This window comes from Hylobates moloch, unplaced genomic scaffold (assembly GCF_009828535.3).
Source record: "Hylobates moloch isolate HMO894 unplaced genomic scaffold, HMol_V3 SCAFFOLD_11, whole genome shotgun sequence".
Lineage (NCBI taxonomy): Eukaryota > Metazoa > Chordata > Mammalia > Primates > Hylobatidae > Hylobates > Hylobates moloch.
The window spans coordinates 49902138-49926211 of record NW_026652286.1 but is presented as its reverse complement, the minus strand read 5'-3'; the positions used below and the strand labels follow the sequence as shown (position 1 = coordinate 49926211).

Genomic DNA, 24074 nt, shown 5'->3' with positions numbered 1-24074 from the left:
TCCATCAGAAATGCTTATAGAAGGACCCCTAGTATGGGGTAATCCCCTCTGGGAAACCAAGCCCCTGTACTCAAAAGAAGAAATAGAATGGGGAACCTCACGAGGACATAGTTTCTTCCCCTCAGGATGGCTAGCCATTGAAGAAGGAAAAATACTTTTGCCTGCAGCTAACCAATGGAAATTACTTAAAACCCTTCACCAAACCTTTCACTTAGGCATTGATAACACCCATCAGATAGCCAAATCATTACTTACTGGACCAGGCCTTTTCAAAACTATCAAGCAGATAGTCAGGGCCTGTAAAGTGTGCCAAAGAAATAATCCCCTGCACTGCAGGCCATACATTTCAATCCCTGTATCTCTAACCTCCTTGTTAAGTTTGTCTCTTCCAGAATTGAAGCTGTAAAACTACAAATAGTTCTTCAAATGGAGCCCCCGTTGCAGTCCATGACTAAGACCTAACGCGGACCCCTGGACTGGCCTGCTAGCCAATGCTCTGATGTTAATGACATCAAAGGCACCCCTCCCAAGGAAATCTCAACTGCACAACCCCTACTACGCCCCAATTCAGCAGGAAGCAGTTAAAGCGGTCATCGGCCAACCGCCCCAACAGCACTTGGGTTTTCCTGTTGAGAGGGGGCACTGAGAGACAGGACTAGCTGGATTTCCTAGGCCGACTAAGAATCCCTAAGCCTAGCTGGGAAGGTGACCGCATCCACCTTTAAACACAGGGCTTGCAGCTTAGCTCACACCCCACCAATCAGGTAGCAAAGAGAGCTCACTAAAATGCTAATTGGGCAAAAACAGGAGGTAAAGAAATAGCCAATCATCTATCGCCTGAGCGCACAGTGGGCATTTGAGCCAGCATTTGAGCTGGCAATGGCAACCCTCTTTGGGTCTCCTCCCTTTGTATGGGAGCTCTGTTTTCACTCTATTAAATCTTGCAACTACAAAAAAAAAAAAAAAATTAGATATATTAGCCATGCATGGTGGTGCACAACTGTAGTCTCAGCTACTCAGGAGGCTGACACAACAGGATTGCTTGAGTCCAGAAGTTTGAGGTTATAGTGAAATATGATCATACCACTGTACTCCAGCCTGGGTCACCTGTGAGGGACAGCATTAGGACAAATACCTAATGCGTGTGGGGCTTAAAACCTAGGTGACGGCTGGGCACGGTGGCTCACGCCTGTAATCCCAGCACTTTGGGGGGCCAATGTGGGCGGATCACAAGGTCAGGAGTTCAAGACCAGCCTGGCCAATATGGTGAAACCGTGTCTCTACTAAAAATACAAAAATTAGCAGGGCATGGTGGCACATGCCTGTAGTCCCAGCTACTTGGGAGGCTGAGGCAGGAGAATCACTTGAACCCGGGAGGTGGAGGCTGCAGTGAGCCAAGATTGCACCAATGCCCTCCAGCCGGGGTGACAGAGCGAGACTCCATCTCAAAAAAAAAAAACAAAAAAAAAACCCTAGTTGATGGGTTGATAGGTGCAGCAAACCATCATGGCACATGTATACCTATGTAACAAACCTGCATGTTCTGCACATGTATCTGTGAACTTAAAATAAAAAAATAAATAAATAAAATAGTCAGAGTCACAGGATCCAAGGCTTAGATGGATCTTAAATATCAATCTAGCCGCAACCAATTATATGACTTTAGAGCTCCCTATAAAAATAAATATTATAGATATTCCTATAAAAATAAATATTTATAGATAGTGACAAATTGAAGAGCTCTTCCCATGATTCTACTCCAGCACTTTTTCCTACACTTCTACATCTAGACATATGTTTTCCCTGCCAGTAGGCTAGTTACCATTGTTTACCTGGGAAACTTCTCCTTCAAGAGTCAGGTCAAAGATCCCACTTTCTATGAAGAATACCTCTAAGTGATCTAGGCAGTCTTAGGTATTCCTTCCTCTCATTACCATTATACCTCTCTTGGTTCATCTACCGTGGCACTTATTACAATTATCTTTTTGCTTAATTCCTCTACAGAGCTTCTTGAAGGCAGAAACAGGTGATTTATCTTAAAGACAACGCCAGTAAGCAGACCCTACATATCCTTTAGTGTTGGGTGATGATATATGCACTATTACTTCATAGTGAATTAATGATGCTACATATCCAAATTCATTTTTGGATGCTAGAATATTTGAGCTTAAATGAAGGATTCTAACATGCTCTGAGAAATCACCAGTCTGTCCTTTCATTCTTGGGAGCTTCTACCTTGTATTCTGTTTTCAACTTTGACTTCAGTAAAGAATGAAATATGGAATACTGACATGGTTTGGATTTGTATCCTTGCCCAAATCTCATGTCGAATTCTAATCCCCAATGATGGAGAAGGGGACTGGTGGGAGGTGCATGGATCATGGGGCCAGTATCCACCTTGCTGTTCTCATGATAGTGAGTGAGATCTGTTTGTTTAAACTATATAGCACCTCTCTGCTTGCTCTCTTCCTCTTGCTCCAGCCATGTAAGATATGCCAGCTTCCTCTTCACCTTCTGCCATGATAGTAAGTTTCCTGAGGCCTCCCCAGCTATGCTTCCTTTACAGCCTGTGGAACTGTAAGCCAATTGAAACTCTTTTCTCTAGAAACTAACCAGTCTCAGGTAGCTCTTTATAGCAATGCAAGAAGAGACTAATAAAGAAAATTGGTACCAGGAAGGGGGTAATGCTATAAAGATACCCGAAAATGTGGAAGCAGCTATGGAACTAGGTAATGGGCAGAGGGTGGAATAGTTTGAAGGGCTCAGAAGAAGAAAGGAAGATGAGGGCAAATTTGGAAATTCCTGGAGACCTGTTGAATGGTTGTGACCAAAATGCTCACTGTGATATGGACAGTGAAGTCCAGGCTGAGAAGGTCTCGGAGATGAGGAACTTATTGGGAACTAGTGTAAAGGTTACTTGTGCTATGCTTTAGCAAACAGACTGGGGGCATTGTGCCCCTGCCCTAGAGATCTGTAGAACTTTGAACTTGAGAGTGATGATTTAGGGTATCTGGTGGAAGACCTTTCTTTTTTTTTTTTTTTTTTGAGACAGGGTGTCACTCTGTCACCCAGGCTGGAGTGCAATGGGGCAATCTCAGCTCACTGCAACTCTGCCTCCTGGGCTTAAGGAATCCTCCTACCTCAGCCTCACAAGTAGCTGGGATTACAGGTGCATACCACCACACACAGCTAATTTTTTGTGTTTTTGCTAGAGCCAGGGTTTTGCCATGTTGCCCAGGCTAGTCTTGAACTCCTGAGCTTAAGCAATCTGCTCACCTTGGCCCACCTCATAACCTTGGCCTCCCAAAGTGCTGGGATTACAGGGATGAGCCACTGCACTTGGCTGGTGGAAGAAATTTCTAAGCAGCAAAACACTCAAGACATGGTCTGGCTGCTTCTAGCAGCCTATCCTCATGTTCTTGAGCAAAAAAAAAAAAAAAAAAATGACATACAACTGGAACTTACATTTCAAAGGGAAGCAGATTATAAAGGTTTGAAAAATTTGCAGCCTGGTCATGTGGCATAAAAGAAAAAAAAGGCCGGGCGTGGTGGCTCACACCTGTAATCCCAGCACTTTGGGAGTCCGAGACGGGTCATGAGGTCAGATCGAGACCACCCTGGCTAACACAGTGACACCCCATCTCTACTAAAAATACAACAACAAAAAAAAATTAGCTGGGTGTGGTGGCAAGCACCTGTAGTCCCAGCTACTTGGGAGGCTGAGGCAGGAGAATGGCGTAAACCCGAGAGGTAGAGGTTGCAGTAAGCTGAGATCGCGCCACTGCACTCCAGCCTGGACAACAGAGTGAGACTCTGTCTCAAAACAAAAAAAGAAAAAAAAATTTTCAGGAGAGGAATTCAAGCCAGCTGTAGAAATTTGCATATGTAAAGAGGAGCCAAATATTCATAACCAAGATAATGGGGAAAATTCCTGGAAGGAATTTTAGAGACCTTCACAGTAGCTCCTCCCATCACAGGCCTGGAGGCCTAGGAGGAAATAATGGTTTTGTGGGACAGGTACAAGGCCTTACTGCTCTGTGCAGCCTCGAGTCATGGCACCCTGCATCATGGCCACTCCAGCTCTAGCTACGGTTAAAAGGGGCCAAGGTACAGCTCAGGTTGATGCTTCAGAGGGTGCAAGCCATAGGCCTTGGTGGCTTCCATGAGGTGTTAAGCCGGTGGGTGCACAGAGTGTGACACTTGAGGCTTGGGAGCCTCTACCTAGTTTTTAGAGGATGTATGGAAATGCCTGATGTCCAGGCAGAAGTCTGCTGGGGGTGGAAAACCTCTACAATAGCAGTATGGAGGGCAAATGTGGGGTTGGAGCCCCTACACAGAGTCCCCACTGGGACACTGGTTAATGGAGGTGTGAGAAGAGGGCCACCATCCTCCAGACATGAGAATGGTAGATCCACCAATGGCTTGCACCATGCACCTGGAAAACCCACCGGCGCTCAATGCTCATGAAAGCAGCTACAGGGGTTGCACCCTGCAGAGCCACAGAGGCAGAGCTGCCCAAAGCCTTGGGACCCCACCCCTTGCATCAGTGTTACATGGATGTGAGACATGGAGCCAAAGGATATTATTTTGGAGTTTTAAGTTTTAATTACTGCCCTGCTGGGTTTCAGACTTGCATGGGACTGTAGCTTCTTTGTTTTGGCTAATTTCTCCCTTTTGGAATGGAAGTATTTAGCCAATGCCTATAACCCCATTGTATCTTGGAAGTAACTAACTGTTTTTGATCTTATAGGCTTATAGGCAGAAGAGACTTGCCTTGTATTAGATGAGACTTTGGACTGTGGACTTTTCAGTTAATGCTGGAACGTGTTAAGAATTTGGAGGATAGCTGGGCGCGGTGGCTCACGCCTGTAATCCCAGCACTTTGGGAGGCCGAGACGGATGGATCACGAGGTCAGGAGATCAAGACCATCCTGGCTAACACAATGAAACCCCCTCTCTACTGAAAATACAAAAAAAATTAGCGAGGTGTGGTGGCGGATCCCTGTAGTCCCAGCTACTTGGGAGGCTGAGGCAGGAGAATGGCATAAACCTGGGAGGTGGAGCTTGCAGTGAGCCGAGATGGCACCACTGCACTCCAGCCTGGGCAACGGAGCGAGACTCTGTCTCAAAAAAAAAAAAAAAAAGAATTTGGAGGACTGTTGGGAAGGCATGGTTGTATTTATTTATTTTTTTTTTGAGACAGAGTCTCACTCTGTCACTCAGGCTGGAGTGCAGTGGTGCAATCTCAGCTCACTGCCACCTCCACCTCCCGGGTTCAAGCGATTCTCCTGCCTCAGCCTACCAAGTAGCTGGGATTACAGGGGTGCGCCACCATGCCCAGCTAATGTTTATATTTTTAGTAGAGACAGGGTTTCATCATGTTGCCCAGGCTGGTCTTGAACTCCTGACCTGAAGCAATCCACCCAATTTGGCCTCCCAAAGTGCTGGGATTACAGGGGTGAGCCACTGCAGCCAGCCCGGCATGGTTGTAATTTGAAATGTGAGAGGGACATGAGATTTGGGAGGGGCCAGATGCAGAATGATATGGTTTGGATTTGTGTCCCTGACCAAATCTCATATCGAATTATAATCCCCAATGTTGGAGAAGGGGCCTGGTGTGAGGCCACTAGATCATGGGGCCAATATCCCCCTTGCTGTTCTCGTGATAGTGAGTGAATTCTCACGAGTTCTGGTTGTTTAAAAGTATATAGTACCTCCCCACTCTACTTCTGCCTCCTGCTCTGGCCATGTAAGACATGCCAGCTTCCTCTTTGCCTTCTGCCATGATTGTAAGTTTCCTGAGGCCTCCCTAGCAATGCTTCCTGTACAGCCTATGGAAACCTGAGCCAATTAAACCTCTTTTCTTTAGAAACTAACGAATCTCAGGTAGTTCTTTATAGCAATGAAAGAACGGGCTAATACAAATACTGTTCACTTTTACTAACAAATTTAAACATTTCTACATTTTAAAATTGGCCTTTTCATAAATTGTTGGTAATACTAAAATATGGTACAATCCCTATAAAGGGGAATTTGGCAATATCTAACAAATCTACATTTACATTTACTCTTTAATCACAATCTCAGTTCTAAAAATTTACCCTGGATATACACTTTCAACAATACAAAAAAAAATGTACATGGTTATTCAATGTAGTATTGGTTATAGTACTAAAATATTGAAAGCAATCGAGTACCCATCCCTTAGGACTAAAGTGAATAAACAATATTACATTCACAAAGTTGGTTACTATACAGTGGTAAAAAAGAAAAAGACATATCTCTATGAACTGATATCCTGATTTTCTGTATATATTAAGTGAACAGAATATAAAGAAGTAAGGCATGCTACCTTTTGTGTATGGAAAATGGGGAAAAAAGAAAAAAATTATTTATAATGTATATTTATGTTTGCTTATTTTTTCCAGAAAAATACAAAAAAGGATAAACCAGAAACTAATACAAAATAATTACCTACATGGAGTGAGGTGGCAATGTGATGGAAGAGATAGGGAGGTGAATAAGACTTTCTGAGTGTATCTATGATATCGTTTGGATTTGTGTCCCTGCGCAAATCTCATGTTGAATTGTAATCCCCAATGTTGGAGGAGGGACCTGATGGGAGGTGACTGGATCATGGATGTGGATATCTCCCTTGCTGTTCTGGTGATAGTGAACAGCAAGTGACTGTCATAGTTTGAAGTTTGAATTCTGAATTATGTAAATATTTTACATATTCAAAAAGTTAAAATCAAGACAGACAGGAAATGGGAGGCACCTAAAATTGTATGCCAACAGAAACAAATAAACCAAATTCTGTATGTCAAATTGACAACATTAAAAATGATCATTAATTTCAGTGACTTTTTCTTTCTTCTTCTTCTTTTTTTTTTTTTTTTTTGAGACAGGGTCTCATTCTGTTGGCCAGGCTGGAGTGAAGCTCACTGATGCAATCATGGCTCACTGCAGCCTTGACCTCCTGGGCCCAAGTGATCCTCCCATCTCATCCCTCATCCTCCCAAAGTGCTGGGATTACAGATGTGAGCCACTATGGCTGCCCACAACTTACTTCCAAATTATTTAGCAAAAATAATTATGAGGAGAGAAGAGGGCCACAGAGGGCTAGATAAAGCAAATGTGGCAGAATGTTAACAACTAGTGAGTCTGAATTGATGGTATACAACTGTTTATTCTATTTCTTGTATAATTTGTTATATCAGTTTGAAAATTTTCAAAATTCAAGAAGTTCAACAGAGGCCTTTCTTACTTGGCTATAAAGAAATACCTGAGATGGTAATTTATAAACAAAAGAGGTTTAATTGGTTCACAGTTCTGCAGGCTGTACAAGCATGATGCCAGCATCTGCTTGACTTCTGAGGAGGCCTCAGGGAGCTTTTACCCATGGCAGAAGGTGAAGTGGGAGTAGGCATGTCATATGATGAAAGCAGGAGCAAGGTTGGGGGAGGTACCACACACTTTTAAATAACCAGATCTCCTGACAACTCACTCACTATCACCAAGTCAGCACTGAGTTATTCATGAGGGAACTGCCCACATGACCCAATTACCTCCCACCAAGCCCCACCTCCAACATTGGGGATTACATTTGAACAAAAGATTTGGGTGGGGACAAATATCCAACTATATCAGCTTTCCACAACAACCAGCTTTAGAAGGTGAGTAGGAAAACAAAAGCAAAAGCAAACAAAAACACAAGGCACAGCTAGGAACAGCTCATCAATCTTTCCTTAAGAAGAACTGTCCTGAACAGAAGAAACTCTAGCCTGGTCAATTGTACAATTCTCTGAGAATCAACAAAAGTTATAGAGAACATTTTTGGGACACTGGGGAAATCTGAATACAGACTGTATATTAGATATTATTGTATCGGCCAGGCGCAGTGGCTCACGCCTGTAATCCCAGCACTTTGGGAGGCCAAGGTGGGTGGATCACGAGGCCAGGAGTTCAAGACCAGTCTGGCCAAGATGGTGAAACCCTGTCTCTACTAAAAATACAAAAATTAGCCGGGCGTCGTGGCACGTGCCTGTAATCCCTGCTACTCAGGAGGATGAGGCAGAGAATTGCTTGACCCCAGGAGGCGGAGGTTACAATGAGCTGAGATCGTGCCACTGCACTCCAGCCTGGGCCACAGAGCGAGACTCCATCTCAAAAAAAAAAAAAAAAAGATATTGTATCAATGATAATATCCTTGTTTTTGACAATAGAATTGTAGTTATAGAGGAGAATATTCATGTCCTTAGGAGAGAAATACTGAAATATCATATCTGTGATTTACTGTCAAATGACAGGGGGACAAAGTGTGTGTGTATATGTGTGTGTATGTGTGTGTGTTTAGAGCGAGAAAAGAAACAAACATGGTAAAATGTTGACAACTTGAGGATTTAGGTAAAGGATATATGGAAATGTATTATATTATTCACATAACTATTCTGTAGGTTTAACATTTTTCAAAATAAGAAGTTGGGGTAAACATTTCCATAGTTCCTTTAGTTTTCTTTGTGTGGCTGCTAATTGGTTTTTCTTTAATTTTATACTTACATTTTTATACCTTCATTCTTGACCCCTTTCAGTCTAACGAAAAGGACACATGAATGATGATCTATGCATGTTTCCATATAGAAAACTCTTCTATAATAAGGTAGTTATTGCCTTAGGATAGGAATGAGCAAGGACAGTATAAAACAGAAGGAAAGTATGGGCTTTAGAACAACTTATGCTCAAATTTTGGTTCCAAAAATTATTAATTATTTGACCCTGGAAAAGTTATATTTGACTAGGTACATACTAGTTGTTTTAATGACTGGTAGAGATTTTGGAGTTTATACTAATTATTATTTCAGGATACTGCTTGAAGACCTTAAATTTTCTTATGTTTCCATTCTGTAATCACTACAAAATCTGCTCTGTCCTTTTTTAAACTAATAAAAAAGGAATTATAACATTAACCTATCTCAGAGGGAATGTTAAAAAGGATAAAAAGTCTGTTTAATGACATTTATAATGAAAATTTCAATTCAGCAATCATTTATTGAGTTCTTGCTTTACTGGCACTGTGTTAAATGCATAGTTCTTGCTAACCTTAGGGAGTTTACCACTTAGCGGGGGAAACAGATCCTCATTATAATAAAAGTGAACTGTGCTAAGTGCTATAATAGAGGCACAGAGTATTAAATAATGGAAGGGAGTAAGCAGCTCATTCTCAGAAGGATTAAGAAAATGCTTCATAGAGGAGATAATGCAAAAGCCAAGAATAGAGGAATGTATAAGATTTCATCAGATACAGAAGGAAATAGTTTTAGCAAAGGTGCAGAGGAAAGAAAGATCATGACAGGTTTGGAAGAGAAAAAGAATTTGATATGGAATAGCTAGGTCTTCAAATATGTGTTATGAAATATAGGAGAGTGAAAGGATAACTTGGAACTGCATCATTTAAAAAAAAAAAAAAAAAAAACAGATCCAGCACTTTGGGAGGCCAAGGCAAAAGGATCACTTGAGCCCAGGAGTTTGAACCAACCTAAGCAACAGAGTGAGACCCTGTCCCTACAAAATATTTAAAAATTAGGCCAAGTGCAGTGGCTCACGCCAGTAATCCCAGCACTTTGAGAGGCCGAGATGGGCAGATCACCTGAGCTCAGGAGTTTGAGACAGGCCTGGCCAACATGGTGAAATCCATCTTTACTAAAAATGCAAAAGAAATTAGCTGGGTGTGGTCATGCACACCAGTAATCCCAGCTACTCAGGAGGCTGAGGCAAGAGAATCGCTTGAACCCGGGAGTCAGAGGTTGCAGTGAGCCAAGGTCACACCACTGCATTCCAGCCTGGGTGACAGAGCAAGACTCCGTCTCAAAAAAATAATAAAAATAAAAATAAAAAATAAAAAATTAGCCCGGTATGGAGGCAATTGCCTGGGGTCCCAGCTACTCAGGAGGCCGAGGTGGGAGGAGCGCTTGAGCCTGGGAGATCAAGGCTACAGTGAACAATAATGGCACCATTGCACTCCAGCCTGGGGGACCGAGTGAGACCCCATCTTTAAAAAAAAAAAAAGGAGTACCACTTCAGGCCAGGAGTTTGAGACCAGCCTGAGCAACATAGACAGACTCTGTCTCTACAAAAAATAAAAATAAATTAGCCAGGCATTGTGGCACATGCTTCTACTTCTAGCTAGTTGGGATGATAAGAGCAGGCTGGAGGATCGCTTGAATCTAAGAGGTTGAGGTTGCAGTGAGCTATGATTACAACCCTGCACTCCAGCTTGGGAGACAGTGTTGTGAATATAAGAGGAAACACTATGTAGTAGAAAGAAACAGGAAAGAAAGTTACAATCTGACCTGAGCTTACTGTTTGCTTTCACATGTTTCTAGCTCTGTGCCTACACAAGTTATATAACTTCTCTGTGCTTAAGTTTCTATAAAGAATGAGGTTGGCCAGGCGCAGTGGCTCACACCGGTAATCCCACCACTTTGGGAGGTCAAGGCAGGAGGATCACCTGAGGTCAGGCGTTCAAGACTAGCCTGGCCAACATGGTGAAACACCATCTCTACTGAAAATACAAAAAAATTAGACAAGCGAGGTGGTGGGTGCCTGTAATCCCAGCTACTCCGGAGGCTGAGATAGGAGAATCACTTGAACCTGGGAGGCGGAGGTTGCAGTGTGCTGAGATCACACCCTGCACTCCAGCCTGGGTGACAGAGCGAGACTCCGTCTCAAAAAAAAAGAATGAGGTTAATGGTAATATTAACTCATATGGTCTTATGTGGGAAAAATAGAAATATACAGCACTAAAGCCATTTCTAAAGGGAAATGAATCTCTGAAGTGTGGAACCCGTGTAAGTTTGTGCTCCAGTATAACTTAAACCACAGTCTGGATAACCTTTGTCAGACACATCACTGTCCCACATAAGTATCTTTGATGGTTAATTTTATGTGCCAGCTCAACTGCACCACAGACTGCCCAAATTAAATATTATTTCTGGGTGTGTCTGTGAGAATATCTATGGATGAGATTAGTATTTAAATTGGTGGACTCGGTAGACTACCCTCCCCTATGTTGGTAGGCATCATCCAATCCATTGAGGGCCTGAAAAGAACATAAGGCAAACGAAGGAGAATTTACCTCTTTTTTTCTGCCTCACCATTTTAACTGGGACATCTCATCTCAATTTCTTCTGCTCTTGGACTGGGATTTAAACCTTCAGCTCCCAGGGTTTTTAGGACTTCAGACTTGCAGACAGCAGATCATGGACAAGTCAATTTCTTATAGTAAACCTGATTTTATATATATGTATCTCCTACTAGTTCTGTTTTTCTAGAGAGCCCTGACTAATACACTAGCTAAAGTGGTTATGACTTATTAACTGAATACAGTATAAACTCAGTTCTGCATATATAGATGCTCTATTAACTACACCACCACCTATTCTTCCCATTCTCCAACTTCACTCCGATGGAGCCATTTGGTTCAAGTAGGCTACATGATTTAAGGCTTCTTATTCCTCAGTTTTCTTTCATTCTGTCCCTTCTATATCTCCATGCCCTCCTATTCTTTTTACCAATCTAGGTATATTCCATCCATTATGATGTAGGTTGGTAACTAACAAACCAAACTGGGTGTCATGATCATCAATGAGTGCATGCACTTCAAAACCAAGGCATGAACAAAGAATATGTGTTAGGGCTCTCTTGCTATGTGGGGCCTAATTTTGTAGGCATAACTGTTTACAATGCAGAACAATGTGATAGACTATACAACCTACAAAGTTTCCTTAAACCAAATGCCAGATAAAAATAAACATCCTCTGAAATACATAGCTGAGCTTGCAGAAAGGAAAGAGAAATTCCCAAAGGCCAAAGTGAAGGGGGAGTTGGAAATCAAAATGGTGAACTGATATTGAAGTTACCCTGAGGCAATATTGAAGTTACCCTGAGGCACTGGCATTCCGTCTTGCATTTTATCACACATTCTGAGACCCAAAAATTCCACCCCTTGGCAAATGAAAAAGATGAGGAAAGCTTTCTGCTCAGTCATGGCTCTAGAGGGGAAAAATGTCTCCCCTGATAATTTATAACCACAAACCTGCTCATACATCAGTTTGGGGCTCAAATTTACACTATCAGCCCAGTTTTGGAAGCCATCAGTCAAAAAATTAAAAGTGATCCCAGATTGAGAGTAACACAGGATACAGAAAAGATGCAAATATGAATCTTCCTTTATGGGACAGATCCCAAATGGCATAGTCTGATTATTCAGGGTTCCTACAAATAAAGTTCTAAAAAAAATTGTCAACTTAGAATACAAGACAAATTAAAATTAAAAAACAAGGACCTTTTCAGACAAATACAAACTGGGAGAGATCACCAAGAAATCCTTACTGAAAGAACTTCTAAAGGATACTAATTATACTAATTTCTTTTTATGAGATGGAGTTTCACTCTTGTTACCCAGGATGGAGTGCAATGGCGCAATCTCGGCTCACCGCAACCTCCACCTCCCAGGTTCAAGCGATTCTCCTGCCTCAGCCTCCCAAGTAGCTGGGATTACAGGCATGTGCCACCACCACACCTGGCTAATTTTGTATTGTTAGTAGAGACGGAGTTTCTCCACATTGGTCAGGCTGCTCTCGAACTCCCAACCTCAAGTGATCCGCCCGCCTCCACTTCCCAAAGTTGAGGAGACGACGGGGTTTCACCATTTTGGCCAGGATGGTATCAATCTCCTGGCCTAAAATGAGCTGCCTGCCTTGGCCTCCCAAAGTGCTATGATCACAGGTGTGAGCCACCATGCCCAGCTGGATACTGATTTTTCTAAAAGAAGAAATTGACCTCAAAAGATCTAAATTACAAAAATGAATAATAAGAAAGGCAACTGGTAGACATATGGACACATGGGTAAATCTAAACACCTGATTCCAGCAATGTAAAGAAATCTCGGTCGGCTGGGTGCGGTGGCTCACGCCTGTAATCCCAGCACTTTGGGAGGCCGAGGCAGGCGGATCACGAGGTCAGGAGATCGAGACCATGGTGAAACCCCATCTCTACTAAAAATACAAAAAATTAGCCGGGTGCGGTGGCGGGCGCCTGTAGTCCCAGCTACTCTGGAGGCTGAGGCAGGAGAATGGCGTGAACCCGGGAGGCGGAGTTTGCAGTGAGCCGAGATAGCGCCACTGCACTCCAGCCTGGGCGACAGAGCGAGACTCCGTCTCAAAAAAAAAAAAGAAGCCCAGAAGCTAGCTACCTCTCTTTCCACCATGTAAGGATACGAAGAGAAGTTGGCTGTCTGCAAACTGGAAGAGGGCTGACACGGTTTGGCTGTGTCCCCACCCAAATCTCATCTTGGATTGTAACTCCCACAATTCCTGCATATTGTGAGAGGAACTCAGTGGGAGGTGATTGAATTATGGGGATGGGTCTTTCCTGTGCTGCTCTCGTGATAGTGAATGAGTCTCATGAGATCTGATGGTTTTAAAAACGAGAGTTTCTCTGCACAAGCTCTCTTTGCCTGCCACCATCCATGTAAGACGTGACTTGCTCCTCCTTGCCTTCTGCCATGATTGTGAGGCCTCCCCAGCCATGTGGAACTGTAAGTCCATTAAACCTCTTTTTCTCCCCAGTCTCAGTTATGTCTTTATCGGCAGCGTGAAAATGAACTAATACAAGGACCAGAACCTGACCATGCTGGCATCCTAATCTCACACTTTCAGTCTCCAGAACTGTGAGAAATAAATGCTTATTATTTAAGGCACTCAGTCTATGACAATTTTTTTTATAGAAGCCAGAACTCATTGAGATATTTGGTAAGACAGGTAAGAATTGGTGCACATGTACAGTGGAGGCGTCAAGATAAATGCCTCCCTGCCCCATCCCCATTGTGAGGCACAGACTACTCTCCAGACTGCCGTAGCCAAGAACACAAGACTCTTTCTCCCCTCAGCATCTAGCTGGAAGGCTTCCTTCCCAGGAGGAGCAGGACTTTAGTGCCTCTCATCCTGCCCCCATCTTTCTGTTGTTGAGACTACATCCCAGGTGAGTGGGGTCAAAAGATAGAGGCTCCCTTGTTTTGCCCAACTTACACTCATGGAAAGGAGGCTCTACCTTGGGCACCACACACTGAGAATACTTGAGGAAATGCAGGGAAATGCAAATCAAAACCGCAATGAGAAGAACACTTCACACCTAATAAGATGGTTCTGATAAAAACAAAACAATGAAAAGAACAGTGTGTTGAGGAGGAATGTGGAAAAACTAGAACCTTCCTATATTCCTAGTGGAGATGTAAAATGGTGCAGGTGCCTTGGAAGATAGTCTGGCAGTACCTCAAAAGGTTAAACACTATATAACCCAGAAATCCACTCCTAGGAACACACCTAAGATATCTGAATGATGTAATTTATAGAAAACATCCAGAATAGGCATATCTATAACAACAGAAAGTAGATTAATCATTTCTAGGGGCTAGAAGTGGTAGTGAATTGGCACTGACTGGTAGTGGTTATGTGGTTCCTTTCTGAGGTGATAAATATATTCTGGAACTAACGGTGGTAACTGTTGTACAAGTTTATGAATATAAATCACTATAATATCACTACAGGGGCATTGAATGTAAGAAGTCCATTGAATTGAATACTTTAAAAGGGTGAATTTAATGGTATATGAATTATATCTCAAAAAGACACAAGAGAAATAGTTTTTCACTTAGTCATTGCAGCTTAGGAGGTTGGAAATCACTTGGTCAGCCTCATGTAGTGTCAACCAAAGACTAATATCTTACCTCAGTTCCTGTTTCTCTCCAATCCCAAGTCCGACTGCCCCCTGGCCATACTTTGCAGTCCTTATAGGTTGTATTAGAGCCTTTTACTTTCATTTGCCCCCATGATAAGGAAGCAATTTCAGGGGAAGTCATAAGGAACTTCACTGAAATCTGAAATTAAAAGAAAAATATACTAAATCAGTTATAAAGTAAGGCTGAAACAGTTTCAAAATACAGTGATAGTAAGCCCTGATTCTCCATGATTTAAGAAGCATCTTTTCATTTACGTAGTTGTCACTTCTTCTTTAGAGGTCTAAAAAGTAACTATTATTCCTGGAATGCTGAATCATCCAACCATAGAAACAGATACTGCAATTACTTATCAGACTCCAGAGGGAATCCTCAGGATATTTTTGAGAGATAAAATTAAGAGATGAAGATTTACTTCAGCATGATGGAGTGAGGTTGACACATTCTCTCCCCAAGAAGAAACTATAAACCTAGAAAAAAACTGTCAAAACCAAAAATTTGTCACTCTAGAAGTAAAATTAAAAAGGCACATACCACAATCAGAGAAATGCTTATTCATGAAGATCACTGAATTTCAGATAAGGACAACAATTTTTTTTGTTGTTCTTGCCTGGAACAACCCCCATTCCACCACTCCAGTTCTATTGTAAGTGAAGTTCAAGTAGGTTGGGGCAGGACATGAAAATGAACAGCCTTGCCGCCACGGCCAAAGGAGGCTTGAGTTGGAGCCATTATCAGTTTAAACAGGTGATCTCAGTGGCAAGCAAACATGGATAGAAGGTGGCTCTGCTTGCCTTATGTTGCCTTTTGTTTGGGGCAAGCAATGGATTGGCTAACTAGGTGGGATTTAACAGGAATTTCCCAGGGATGACACAGCCATAGGAGACTTCATAACCTCTCTACATATCGCAAGTGGACCAGAAGCTGCAAGGATATGCATCAAAGACTTGGAAGATAGACCCAAGACACCCAAACATTCCGGGCTGATGGATCCTCAAGCACATACACAGTGGATAAGCAAGAAGGTTCAAGAGGGCCTTGCAGAATGTAAAAGCCAGTGGAGACATACAACAGCTGGACTTTGAACGCACTCCCCTGTACACACAGTGATCCATCAGTAGAGAGAGAAAGTCTTACTGGCTCAAGGTGTTTGAGCCAAATGTTTAATTAATGTTTGGCTGAACATTAAGCTGTATACACACCAAGGAGAACCTTGGGAAACCGGGTTTAAGAATAAAATCAAGGAAAAAACCCTAACAGAACAGAGACTTCAGTAGACACATATTGCATGGGAGAATTCATAGATTTAGTTTAGTGCTATGGTTTGAATGTCTGCACCCTTCCAAACTCATGTTTAAATTTAACTGCCATTATAACAACTTAAGAGGTGGGACCTTTAAGAGCTGATTAGGCCATGAGGGTTCCGCCCTCACGAATAGATTATGCTGTTATTGCAGGAGTAGTAGGTTCATTATAAAAGGACAAGTATGGCTCTCTCTTTGCGCTTCCACCATGTGATGACTTCCACCATAGGATGATACAGCAAGAAGGCTCTCACCAGATGTGAGACAACTGGTCTTGGACTTCCCAGCCTCCAGAACTGTGAGAAAAAAAATTATTTTCATTATAAATTTTAAATTACCCAGTTTCAGGTATTCAGTTATAGGAGCACAAAATGGATTAAGCACAAAATGGATTAAGACATTTAGTATAGGCAAACAGCTAAACCCACACACACAAATAAACAAAAGAACAACTTTCAAGGGGAAAAGTTGTTTCCCCAGGCTAGATGCCATCCACACTGTCCTACAATATATTATCTAAAATGTCACTCTTCAACAAAAAATTACAAGGCATGCAAATAAACAAAAACTATGACCCACACTCAGTAAACTGAAACTGTTATCTGGGGCTGGGTGTGGTGGCTCATGCCTGTAATCCCAGCACATTGGGAGGCCAAGGTGGGAGTTTCACTTGAGGCCAGAATTTCAAGACCAGCCTGGGCAACACAGGGATATCCTATGTTTCTTTTATGTTTTTATTTGAATTTTACTTTTCTAATAGAAATACATTAAACACTTTTTTTTCTTTTGAGATGGAGTCTGGCTCTGTTGCCCAGGCTGGAGTGCAGTGGCGCAATCTTGGCTCACTGCAACCTCCACCTCCAGGGTTCAAGTGATTATCCTGCCTCAGCCTCCCAAGTAGCTGGGATTAGAGGTGTGCACTACCATGCCCGGCTAATTTTTGTATTTTTGGTGGAGACAGGGTTTCACTATGTTGGCCAGGCTGGTCTTGGTCTCCTGACCTCAGGTGATCCACTTGCCTTGGCCTCCCAAAGTGCTGGGATTACAGGCGTGAGCCACTTAAAGATACTTTTAATTCAAAAGGTACTAAACAGTAGAAAGTGAGTTTCCTTGCTCCCATGAACCCCAGGTACCTAGTTTTTGTGTTTCTTTTCAAAGGTATATTGTTCATTAATCATTCCTGGGCGTTGTGTGTGTGTGTGTTTACTGTCCCCCTCTCCATGCTCTAATATTACACAAATGATAACATGCTATCAACCCTGGTCTTTATTTTGCTTTTTTGCTTTCCAATACCTTGGAAATTGTTATATGTATGTAACATCTTTTTTACGTTCCAGGATACATGTGTAAGACATGCAGGTTCGTTACATAGGTACACATGTGCCATGGTGGTTTGCTGCACCTATCAACCTATCACCTAGGTATTAGGCTCCACATGGATTAGCTATTTATCCTGATGCTCTCCCTCCCCTGACCCCCACCAGCAAGCCCCAGTGTGTGTTGTTCCCCTTCCTGTGTCCATGTGTTCTCATTGTTCAGCTCCCACTTATAAGTGAGAACATGTGGTGTTCAGTTTTCTGTTCCTGTGTTAGTCTGCTGAAGATAATGGCTTCCAGCTCCATCCGTGTCCCTGCAAAGAACATGATCTTGTTCCCCTTTATGGTTGTATAGTATACCATGGTGTAGAGGTACCACATTTTCTTTATCCAGTCTATCACTGATGGGCATATGGGTTGATTCCATGTCTTTGCTATTGTAAACAGTGCTGCAATGAATATATGTGTGCATTTCTCTTTATAACAGAATGATTTATATTCCTCTGGGTATATACCCAGTAATGGGATTGCTGGGTCAAATGGCCTTTCTAGTTCTAGGTCTTTGAGGAATTGCCCCACTGTCTTCCACAAAGGTTGAACTAATTTACATTCCCACCAATAGTGTAAAAGCATTCCTATTGGGAGACCTGGTTTCTACAAAAAAAAAAAAAAAAGCCAGGTGTTTTGGCTTTGCACCTATAGTGCTAGCTACTGAGGAGGCTGAGGCAGGAGGATCACTTGAGCCCATGAGTTTGAGGCTGCAGTGAGCAATGATCTTGCCACTATACTCCAGCCCGGGTGACTGAGCAAGACCCTGTCTCCAAAAATTAATTAATTAATTAATTAAAAAAGAAACTGTATCTGAGTAATTGAGTATTCTCAGAAGTCTGACATTTAGCAAAGACTTCAAAGACAGTAGTATAAGGGAAATAACGCACAGAGAAATAAACAAAAATATGGTAGCAATGACTCAGCAAATACAGAGTCTCAATAAGGAAACATTTCAAAAAGGAATAAAATGGAAATTCTAGCACTGGTAAGCACAGTAAGTAAAAGGTACTTGTATCGCTGGGTGCGGTGGCTCACGCCTGTAATTCCAGCACTTTGGGAGGCTGAGGCAGGTGGATCACGAGGTCAGGAGATTGAGACCATCCTGGCTAGCACGGTGAAACTCCGTCTCTACTAAAAATACAAAAAATTAGCCAGGCACGGCGGCAGGCGCCTGTATTCTCAGCTATTCGAGAGGCTGAGGCAGGAGAATGGCGTGAACCCGGGAGGCAGAGCTTGCAGTGAGTCCAGATAGCGCCACTGCAGTCCGGCCTGGGCGAAAGAGCGAGACTCTGTCTCAAAAAAAAAAAAAAAAAAAGGTACTTGTATCAGTCAGGGTTATCCAGAGAAACAGAAGCAGATGACTATAAATATTGACAGACTTGTTTCAAAAAAGTGGCTCACAAAATTTTGGAGGATGGCAAGTCTAAAATGTGTAGATAATACTGGTAAGCTGCTCACTCTTGGGCAAGAGTTGTTATGGTACTGAGGCAGTATTTCTTCTTCAAGGAAACATCGGTTTTGCTTGGACTTTAAACTGATTGGAAGAGGCCAACTCAGTGTATCAAGGATAATCTCATATATACACTAGTCTACTGACTGCAGATGTTAACCATATCTACAAGGTATGTTCACAGCAACACTTAGATTAGTATTTGATTAAATAACTGCATACTATAACCTTACCACATTGACACATAAAACTAACAGTCACAGTCTACCTCTCGTCAATTTGGCACCTATATGTGTCTCCTTAACCATATTTAATCTCCAAATAAAGACGATTAGAAAGTCTTACTTCTGATTAACATTAATAACTAATAACCCATTTTTGCAAGTTCACCTTATTATTAATATCAAAGAGACAGGGTCTCATTCTTTCATCCAGTCTGGAGTGCAGTAGCATGATCTTAGCTCACTGCAACCTCAAGCCCCTGGGCTCCAGTGATCTTCCCACCTCAGGCTAGTTCCTAGCTGGAACTAGAGGTGTGCGCCACCACATCCAGCTAATTTTGTAATTTTTTTTTTTTTTAGAGCCAGGGTCTCACTATGTTGCCCATGTTGGTCTCCAAATCCTGGGCTCAAGCAATCTATCTTCTCTCCTCAGCCTCCCAAGTGCTTGCATTATAGGCATGAGCCACTGTGCCCAGGCTCAATTTCTGAATGTCCATCTAAAAAATAAGTACCAGAGGGCTGGGCATGGTGGCTCACACCTGTAATCCCAGCACTTTGCATGGCCAAAGCAGGTGGATCACTTGAGGTCAGAAGTTCAAGACCAGCCTGGCCAACATGGTGAAACCCTGTCTCTACTAAAAATACAAAAATTATCTGGGCGTAGTGATTCACACCTGTAGTCTCATCTACCCGGGATGCTGAGGCAGGAGGCAGAGGTAGCAATGAGCCAAGATCACACCACTGCACTCTAGCCTGGGTGACAGAGCAAGACTCCATCTCAAAAACAAACAAAAACCAAAGGGACGGGCGCAGTGGCTCACATCTGTGATGCCAGCATTTTGGGAGGCCGAGGCGGGAGGATCACGAGGTCAGGAGTTAGAGACCAGCCTGGCCAACATGGTGAAACCCTGTCTCTACTAAAAATAACAAAAATTAGCTGGGTGTGGTGGCGGGTGCCTGTAATCCCAGCTACTCGGTAGACTGAGGCAGGAGAATCGTTTGAACCTGGGAGGCGGAGGTTGCAGTGAGCTGAGATCGTGCCACTGCACTCCAGCCTGGGCGACAGAGCGAGACTACGTCTCAAAAAACAAGCAAACAAACAAACAAAAAACTCAAAAAACAAATAACAGAAGTTCAATATATTGTTATGGGTGCTATGGAGGGAAGATACAAATACATAAAGCATGATTCCTGTTTTTGAGGATCTAATACTACAGTAGAGAAGACAAACACATATAATTACAAGGTAACTTTTTTTTTTTTGAGATGGAGTTTCGCTCTTGTTGCCCAGGCTGGAGTGCAATGGCACGATCTTGGCTCACCGCAACCTCCGCCTCCCGGGTTCAAGCGATTCTCCTGCCTCAGCCTCCTGAGTAGTTAGCATTAAAGGTGCCCACCACCATGCCCAGCTAATTTTGTATTTTTAGTAGAGTCGGGGTTTCTCCATGTTGTTCAGGCTAGTCTTGAACTCCCACCCTCAGGTGATCCACCTGCCTAGGCCTCCCAAAGTACTGGGATTACAAGCGTAAGCTACTGCACCCGGCCCCAAGGTAACTTTTTAAGAAAAACCAAAGTAACTTTTAAAAAGTGATATAAGGAGAGACAACGAGTATGTTTTGAGGATTTCTTTATTAGTCTGATAGGGCTTCCATTACAAAATACCACAGACTGGGTGTCTTAAACAATAGAAATTTATTTTCTCACAGTTCTGGAGACCAGAAGTCCAAGATCAAGGTGCCAATAGGATTGGTTGGTTTATGGCGAGGCGTTTTTGGCTTGGAAATGGATGCCTTTTGCTGTTTTCTCACATGGCTTTTTCTGCTTGCATGGGCACACCTGCTATCTCTTTCTCTTCTTATAAATTCACCCATCCTATTAGATTAGGGCCTGACTCTTATGACCTCATTTAATTTTAACTACCTCCTTGAAGACCCTATCTCTAACTACAGTCATTTTTGGGGTTAGGGCTTCAATGTATGAAGTTGGTGGGGAGGGCACATTCAGTCCACAGCAATTTCTAAGTAGGAAATTAAATAAATATGTTTGAGGAAATAGTATTTGAACTGGGTCTTAAAATTCAATTGAGAAGAAAAGGAGTATTTATTGGGAACCTACTATGTACCAGATATTTTAGATCTGTTATCTCAGCAACATCAAGATTGGAGAGTGGTTAAGAACTTTGTTCCAAGTTATATAGCTAGTAAGTGAGAAAATGAGAATTTGAATCCAAGTCTGTCTGACTCTACAGCATGTATTATTCAATTCACTTTGCCATTCTACTCTAACTTTATTTTTATTATTATTATTTTCTTTTTTGACACAGGGTCTCACTCTGTCACCCAGGCTAGAATGCAGTGGCATGATCTCGGCTCACTGCAACCTCCAAGTGATTCTTGTGCCTCAGCCGCCCTGGTAGCTGGGATTACAGGTAAATGCCACCACGCCTGGTTAATTTTTTGTATATTTTGGTAGAGACAGGGTTTCGCCATGTTTGCCAGGCTGGTCTCAAATTCCTGATCTCAAGCGATCCGCCCACTTCAGTCTCCCAAAGTGTTGGGATTATAGGCGTGAGCCACCACGCCTGGCCCCAACTTTAGACTCAACAACTATTAAATAAGGAAATACATAGGAAAATTATAGAATTTAGTATTAGGAAAACACCTTCCTGGGAGATAAAATGTCACTGCTGCTTTTTTGGGAGTATCAACAAGGAAGATGAGTCTGATTTAGAAAATAAACCATAATCATTACATGAGTTAAACATACCCCAAAGCATAGTGGCTTAAATAAGACAAGGTTTAAAGTCCAGAGGTAGTCAACATAGGGCAGGTATAGTAGTTATCCCAAAGTCTAGGAATTAGGTGGCTTCCAGGTTTCAGCCTCACAGTCTTGATGATAAGGCCTTCACTCTCATAGTTTAATATGGAGCTCTGGCGATCACATCCATGTTCCAAGCAACAGAATAAAGAGATAAAGTGGGAAGGGGCAAAGGGTATATGTCTGGTGTCCTTTAAGAAATTTCCTGAAAGGTTTTAGAGAATACTTCTGTTTGCATGTTATTTGCTAGAATACAGTCATGTGGTCACACTCAATTGCAAACAATGCTAGATCTATCTGTTCTAAGACGCAATGTGCCCAGCTTAAAAGTAGAGATTTCGGCCGGGCGCGGTGGCTCACGCTTGTAATCCCAGCACTTTGGGAGGCCGAGGCGGGCGGATCACGAGGTCAGGAGATGGAGACCACGGTGAAACCCCGTCTCTACTAAAAATACAAAAAATTAGCCGGGCGTGGTGGCGGGCGCCTGTAGTCCCAGCTACGCGGAGAGGCTGAGGCAGGAGAATGGCGTGAACCCGGGAGGCAGAGCTTGCAGTGAGCCGAGATTGCGCCACTGCACTCCAGCCTGGGCGACAGAGCAAGACTCTGTCTAAAAAAAAAAAAAAAAAAAAAAAAAAGTAGAGATTTCAAGGGGAGAATATGTATTAAGGAAGTACTAGTCTCTGAAATAATTATTTATCCTTATAAATCAGATTTTTGTTGTTTCTTTTTATAAAAATATGGATACTCTTTGGACTACTCTGGTTTAGCTCATGAGATAATATTCTTTTTTTTAACTTGTGTATTCCACTCTCAGTATTATCAATAATGTTACAGTTTCTGAGTGGTAAAGGTGAGATTTGAAACTAAAGCCATCAGATGTCAAAAGTTATGTCCTTTCCATTATACCTCCTTATCTTGATACTAGAAACATTCTTCTGCAAGTACTTAATCAGTCTTTTCCTAGGCAATTGAATTACCCTTAAAATCCATTTTCTTGGCCAGGCGCAGTGGCTCATGTCTGTAATCCCAGAACTTTGGGAGGCCAAGGTGGATGGATCACCTGAGGTCAGGAGTTCAAGATCAGCCTGACCAACATGGTGAAAATCCATATCTACCAAAAATACAAAAATTAGCTGAACGAGGTGGTATGTACTTGTAATCCCAACTACTCAGGAGGCTGAGGCAGGAGAATCACTTGAACCTGGGAGGAGGAGGTCGCGGTGAGCCGAGACTGCATGACTCTGTCTCAAAAAAAAAAAAAAAAAATCAACTCTCTCCATGAAATTCATCACAAAAGATGTAATGGTTTCCTCATGCCCTTCTCAGTTTGATAATAAAATCCTAATTAAGAGATTCTCTGATCTTCATTATGTGTTTACTTCTGTAGAAACTTTGCATCTTCTAATTTCTTCAAAACCACCCAAAGTGTTTAGTTCATTGTTGGGAATGCAACCATTGCTTCCCTAACCATTAAGTGAGTTTGTTTACCATTTGTATTTGTTGATATGTAATTTGCATTTTATTCATTGAATTAGTATTTATAATCTTGGTTTGTGTATGGAGTATATATGAATCTGCATGACTATGTCTAGGATTATAAGCTTTTAAAGCACCATAAAAAACAGACATATAATGGGACACTTTTTCTGCTGCTGACAACTTTACTTAATATATGGTGGTAACTAGTTTCAAAAGCAGTTTTCTTCATCTACAGTTTGAATTTGCTTTCAGTTGCCTTTTCAACTTATTTCTATTCAAGAAACATTTTTGAGCTTCTAACACGTATAACTCTTTGTGCTAAGAGCTGGCAGAATAAATAATTAGGAAGGTAGAATTACTCAAAAATAAATGGAATCATTTCATGACTTCAAGAAAAAACGTCAAAATCTAGATGGAATGATAGATAAGTATTAATATATGATTAACTGTAATATAAATCAGACTGTGCTAAGTCCAGGGTGAGTAGAGAATTTTAATGTTAGGTATTGATAAACATTCTAATAGGTACAAATGAAGTACAAGGGGATATTAGTGGGAATAGTGATTAACACTGAGAAGACTTATAGAGCAGGAGTCCCCAACCCCTGGGTACAGGCCTGCTACCAGTCCGTGACCTGTTAG

The 24074-nt window shown here is 42.2% G+C and overlaps 1 protein-coding gene across 5 annotated transcripts in view; it reads right to left on the bottom strand.

Annotated features, from left to right (window-relative positions):
- Positions 1-24074, bottom strand: part of AAMDC (adipogenesis associated Mth938 domain containing) — a 62939-nt gene that overhangs the window by 25747 nt on the left and 13118 nt on the right. For 3 of the 5 annotated variants that reach the window (XM_032167009.2, XM_058446647.1, XM_058446648.1), the window contains 2 exons: positions 16353-16394; positions 14786-14935 (listed from right to left, as the gene is read on the bottom strand). In XM_032167009.2, coding sequence (XP_032022900.1) covers positions 14786-14917 — 132 coding nt within the window. In that variant the 5' untranslated portion in view covers positions 14918-14935; positions 16353-16394. Of the gene's footprint in view, positions 1-14785; positions 14936-16188; positions 16395-24074 lie in introns of those variants that run through there. The other 2 variants (XM_032167005.2, XM_032167008.2) reach the window with 2 other exon arrangements.